This window comes from Garra rufa, chromosome 25, assembly GCF_049309525.1.
Source record: "Garra rufa chromosome 25, GarRuf1.0, whole genome shotgun sequence".
Lineage (NCBI taxonomy): Eukaryota > Metazoa > Chordata > Actinopteri > Cypriniformes > Cyprinidae > Garra > Garra rufa.
The window spans coordinates 33,214,232-33,220,300 of record NC_133385.1 but is presented as its reverse complement, the minus strand read 5'-3'; the positions used below and the strand labels follow the sequence as shown (position 1 = coordinate 33,220,300).

The 6,069-nt window shown below is 33.6% G+C and overlaps 1 protein-coding gene across 1 annotated transcript in view; it reads right to left on the bottom strand.

Moving 5' to 3' along the window:
* Positions 1-5,759: 5,759 nt before the first annotated feature.
* LOC141301451 (ras-like protein) overlaps positions 5,760-6,069 on the bottom strand; it is a 41,427-nt gene continuing 41,117 nt past the window's right edge. Inside the window, exon 5 of the mRNA XM_073831675.1 lies at positions 5,760-6,020. Within this exon, the coding sequence (XP_073687776.1) occupies positions 5,760-6,020 (261 nt within the window). The remainder of the gene's footprint in view (positions 6,021-6,069) is intronic.

The following is a 6,069-nucleotide window of genomic DNA, read 5'->3' as shown; positions in this document are numbered from 1 at the left end:
GCTTTAATTCCAGTATGTTTTTTATTCCAAAAATAGTCTTTGGATCTTGGTTTTGCAAGATATTTTTTCAACTCAGATTTTTTTTTTGTCTTTGTAACTCAATTCTAAACAGATTTTGTGACTACAAATGTCACTTTTTCATAAATAGAAAAACATCTGAATTTATACATTTACATAAAATAAATTTAATTTGCAAACATAAATTTAGTTTACATTTCTATTTTGATTGAAAGAGATTCAACATTATTGACTAAAGAAAATAGCTCTATTTACATTATATCAACAATTTTTTTCTTGACGACTACAATATAAGATTAGCTATATATAAACATAGAGTTGAAATGAATGAAAGACAAATAAACCAGTAATAAACTGATAAAACTCATAGTTCAATTCTCCTGAATATCTAAACATGACAATATTTCTAGGTTAAATATTTATTGTAAAGCAATTTAAAAAAAATGGTATTGTTACAAAATAATTATTTCATTGGTTCAATTAAAATGAAAATCTAAATTGTATGTTTTTTTTTTTTTTTGACGGAGAATTTAAGAGAAAGACTTACATTTCACCACCAGTTTAGTTCCTCCACCGAAAGTCCACCACAGTGGTACAATCTAAGGAAACGCTCGTAAAAAAACCTCTATTCCACTCGAGTGAACACAAACTCCAGCAGAGAGAGAGCAAACAACACTTCAACACACTGATAGTACAAACACACCAACACTCAACACAGTTTGGGTGCTTTTTTCAAAAAGTAAGAAAACTCTTTCACACAAATTCCTTTCAAAATTAAACAGAAACGTCCATGAGGTTTTGATCGATATTTCTCATTCTTTGTCTTGTGTGCTGATTTAACACACTTGAAAGAAACATATTCGATTAGCTATGTCCTCAGGTGACCTTTGACCTCTTTTATCATCGATGATGTTGTGGAGATTCTCATAATGATGCTCCTGTTCTTCATCTTTATTCATCATCAAAATTCACAGAAAAACCTGCAGCTTCAGAGAAAAAAAATGTGAAAACCTCAGATGCACATTGTTCAGACTTAAATGAGCTGGTTATGAGTCCTGATGGTGATGTGAAAAATAATAATAATAATAAAATCTTGCAATTGAACAAGCATAACATACATTAACCTTTTCTGTTAAATTCTAAACACTGTAATGCTATTTTTATGGTTTGTTTAATTACTGATTGATTTTTGCTTCAGTCCATAATTCATCATATGTGTACTACATGTACATGTGTGATCTTAATGTGTTGTAATCTTTCCTCACTCTCACCTTTTTCTCACACAAATTCAAACAAACCCACGACACAAGATACAATTATTTGGTCACACTTTATTTTAAGGTCTAATTCTAGCTATTTACAAACTTCCAATTTCCTGCTTATTAATAGATACTAAGGTCATTGTTAAATTTACGTATTGTGTCAGATTAGGGATGTAGAATATAATCATGTAGAATAAGTGCTTTATAAGTAATAAACAGCCAGTATGTTAATAATAGCCATGATAATAAGTATTGTGCTTGAATTTTTGTTGTGAGTTCTGGATGTATTATTTAAGACTGTTTGTTTGCTGAATTCAACTCTTTTTTCATCCTCCTTTGTTACAGCAACACATTACACACTGCTGCTTACAGAATAAATACATCATTGGTGATATATGTGTGTGAGGAGGATATTTCTATAACAGCTTTTGTGTGATGCTTCATTCATGATTATACACATCAGTATGAAAAACAAGAACACTGTTCTTGTTTCAGTCAAATATCAGTCAGTCAAATATAAACAAAAATTGATTTATTGCAAAATGGTTCAACAATTGTTACTAAACAGTTGTATTAGTCAATATAAAGTGATATATTCTATAATTCTACTATATGATTTTTTTTAGCAGCTCAAGCTGTTGTAAATCCTGCCCACTTGTTTGCATTGTCAGCACATGCGTCAGTGCTCTGAGAGTGTTTATAGTGCTGTGAGTTTAACACTTCATGACTGACAGCAGAACAGAACACAATCTTCATCATCACACAAGACAAAACAACAACAATGAACAACATCATCATCTTCATCTGGAGCATTGCAGCTGTTATTCAAGGTGGAATGACAATTTTTGACAAAATTATTATGCTGTTGTTGTCTTATAGCATTTGAATATACCAGTATTGTGCTATAAATGAGATTTACACATTCATTGGCTTTATTTTATTTTTTCAGAATCCAGAGGATACACTGTGACTCAACCTAAAGTTAAAACTGTCCAGCTCAGTCAAACAGCTACAATAGAGTGTAGTTTGGATGTAGGACTATATAGTAACTACTTATCCTGGTATCAGCAGAAACCTGGAGAAACTCCTAAACTCCTCATATATGGCATAAACAGCCTCCAGTCAGGAACTCAATCTAGATTCAGTGGCAGTGGATCTAGTGGTGGAAAAGACTTTTCTCTGACCATCAGTAGAGTCCAGACTGAAGATACAGGAGATTATTACTGTCTGAGTTTCCACTACCCAAACAGTAAACATGTGTTCACACAGTGATAAAGAGTCGTACAAAAACCTCCGTCAGTCAGAGTCACAGTGACTGCACTGATACAGCTGAGAGATACTGCAGCTGCTGATGGATACTGCAATGCATAAAACTTGGCATAGTGAAGTTCAAGAGACTTTAATTTCTAAATTTATATTCAAATAATAAAGTATATAATATTAGGGATTTTTACATTACTTATTCAGTAATGTTATGTATTATTATAGAAGTCTATTTTTTTTTTTTTTTTTTGCAGTGGCTATTTGCTAAGTGAAAATAACAGTATTTTCTTAGCAACGTGCTATTTACATATATAAGTGCAAATAGTTTTAGACTCTATTTACACTATGTACAAATAGTAGGATAAAACATTATAAAACAGTATGCAATAACAACGCATTGAGTGTAGATCATTTTAATTCAGATTATTCCATGGATGGCACTTTATTGGAACAATATAAGCCTTCCCTACACCTGCCCTAACCCAACCTGACTTTATTTTTCATAATTTTCCTTCATTGTTATTGAAAATAAATGTCTTTCCAGTGTGATATGATATTTAAAAAAGAACAAAAAAGTTAAGCAAAAACGGTATTTGTGATCATAGATTTTTGTGATTTTACTGACATTTTGATATACATCATCCCTTTGAAATGTAATGGGTTTGTCTGCGTTCTCCACGGTGAAAAAGACATACTATTAAAAAGACTACCCTAAACAGCCACTGGTACTATTAAATGTATTTCAAAAATACACTTAAAAAAGCATGTTTATAGCACATTTGTATCCACAATATGCTTATTTGAAGTGCATTAAAATATTGAATATAGAATTGCATATTAATATGTTTGTAAATATTATGCTAATAGTGTCACGGTTCATACATCTGCCGTGTTCTCAGGTCTTGTGATCATGTGTCTGTCTGTGTTGTTTATTATGCCATGTGCTCTGTCTTGTGATCATGTGTCTGTCAGTGTTGTTTATTATGACATGTGCTCTGTCTCGTAATCATGTGTCTGTCTGTGTTGTTCGTCATGCTCATTCAGCGCAGCTGCTAATCAGTCCGGCACCAGGTGTCAATCATTACAGACTGCTACATATACCCACGCCATTCTCTTCTCCCCTGTCCGATAGTTTGTCTGGATGTTGGATGTCTCTTTGTCTTGGTTCGTGTCTTGTTGGATGTGTATTCGTCGTTGGATCGTCACTGCACTTCACGGGAGTTTCACGACACGTTTGCACTCTGCCATCCAGTCCTTGTGTTATCAGCCGGGAGATCTCACCACCACTAAAGTACCGGTTCACCACGTCTGGATTATCTGTTCTACCCATCACTGCATCTTTCTCAATAAATTATCATAACCTGCACTTGCTTCCCCCTTTGTTTATTACCACACGTTACAAATAGTTGAGCTTTTAAGTCATTTGCTTAAAACAAGCATACTTAAGTGAAGTTTTAGTGTATTTACAGAAAACATACTTTTATTTACTGTTATTTTAATTTTACTCTTACTTAAAGTATATGTTGTGTACTTTGTGAAAGAAGATATCAAAATGATTCAGGTTTTATAGGGTTTATTGTATACTTACTTTATGTGTGGGCCTGCTGCAATATGTTTTAAATATTTACATAACGAACATTCAATCTGCTTTTCAAAGGTTAGATAGTTTGAAAAAAAAAAAAAACATTTTTATTCTAATGTTTTATAAAGAACATTAATTCACTGCCGCATAATACATTATAGCTATATGTGCTATAAGTGCATTCTCACAATCTATAAACTTCTAATGTATTATAATAAAAAAGTAGTCAACTAAGATTAAGCATTTTAATAAGGATATTTAATTCAAAAAAATTCTAATGAGTCTCTATGCAAATTATAATACATATATTCAAACATGGATGCAAAACTGTTAATCTTTTTTTTTTTTTACTCTCTCTTTCACAGGCCCTGTGATAAAGCAGTCTTTAAATACTACAGTGTCTGAATCACAAGCCCTTATTTGTTGAAAATGCAAGTCATACCCAATGAAGTGACAATCCATTTGTGGCAATAAACTCTTCCGTTTCTTTGTTTTGTTCAGCCATTTACAAGCTTAAGTTTGAAGAAAAAAGGGCTATTCACTTTTGCAATGAGTTTTTCAGTAAAATTGCATTTTGATGCTTATATTCAGTGATGTAATATTTAGTATGGCATAACTGAAATGTTCTACAAATGGTTAAAAACGGTTCCCATAGCATTTTATTAATCTTTTATTTTTTATGTATTTTGGTGAAGATATTATAAATGCTGTTGTGCTTTTTCAGTGTGCTCCAGCATTTTATGTTTATGTTTAATCATTTATGTTTATAGATTTTTGCACCTTTTATACTATTTTTAATACCGAAAAAAAACCCAGCTTAATAGTAAACTAGTAATGTAATTCTAATGTGTTTCTAATGAAATGCTATTGAAATGTTATTAAATCACATTAAAATGAAGTATTTAAATAATATTTTAAATGTATTGTAAAGTAAATACACTTAAATTGCACTAAAAGTTGCTATTTAACACAATTTAATATTTTAAAATATAGTCCAAATAGCTAAACATTTATCTTAAGCATATTTTGAAATATGCTTATTGTTATTGTTTCAAAATAATACTTTTAATATGCATTTATTATGATGTAATTTAAATATATGTATGTCCAAAAAGCACTATTTAAATACATTTCCTTTTCACCTGGGCTGCTTGATCACAACAGAAGTGAAACTGGTGTGTTTCAGTCCAGATCATGTAACCAATCAAACAGTGACACTGGGAGTGTGGACTGAAAATCCCATTTGCATTGTCAGGGTGGAGTGACTCTGATCCTCTCAGAATAGAGCAGCTCTGTCTCCAGAGACCATGTTCAAACCCCAAGAGCTTTATTTGACTAGATTTACTGCTACTGATCAAGCTTCTGGGAAACACCTGAACAAACACTACATGCATCTTCATCTGTTAGTTGAATGATGTTGTCAGACACAAATGGAGCTTGTTGAGAAACTTTATTGAATGTTACAGCAAACACAGCAGATTGAAAGATCAGCCAGTGCTTTGACACTAGAGCTCTCTTTCAGTATTGAGTTGTAAATGACTACAGCTGCAGCACTAGACTCATGTGAATCCTGCCTGACACAGGACACTCAGATACGGCTCATCTTCAGGACACAAACATCAGCCTCTGAGCGACTAACAGTGACTCTTGGTGAAGGAGGCCTCTTGAGAAGATCCATCATGTGTTACTCTGCAGACGTACAGCTCTCCCGCTTCCCAGCGTGCTTTGCTGAGGGTCAGGACACTACTGCGGCTGAAGCGGCCGTCCTGCTCGCTCTCTGCGCTGGTCACGACCCCCTCTCTGACCTCTGAGCCGTCCAGTGTCCAGCTCACCTGCGCCCCCTGTGGAGAGTAAGAGCTGAGCAGGCAGAGCAGTGCGGCTGAGTTTCCAGAGATCTGCAGAGAAGAGGGCGGCAGCAGAGACAACGAGGGCTTCACTGTGGGA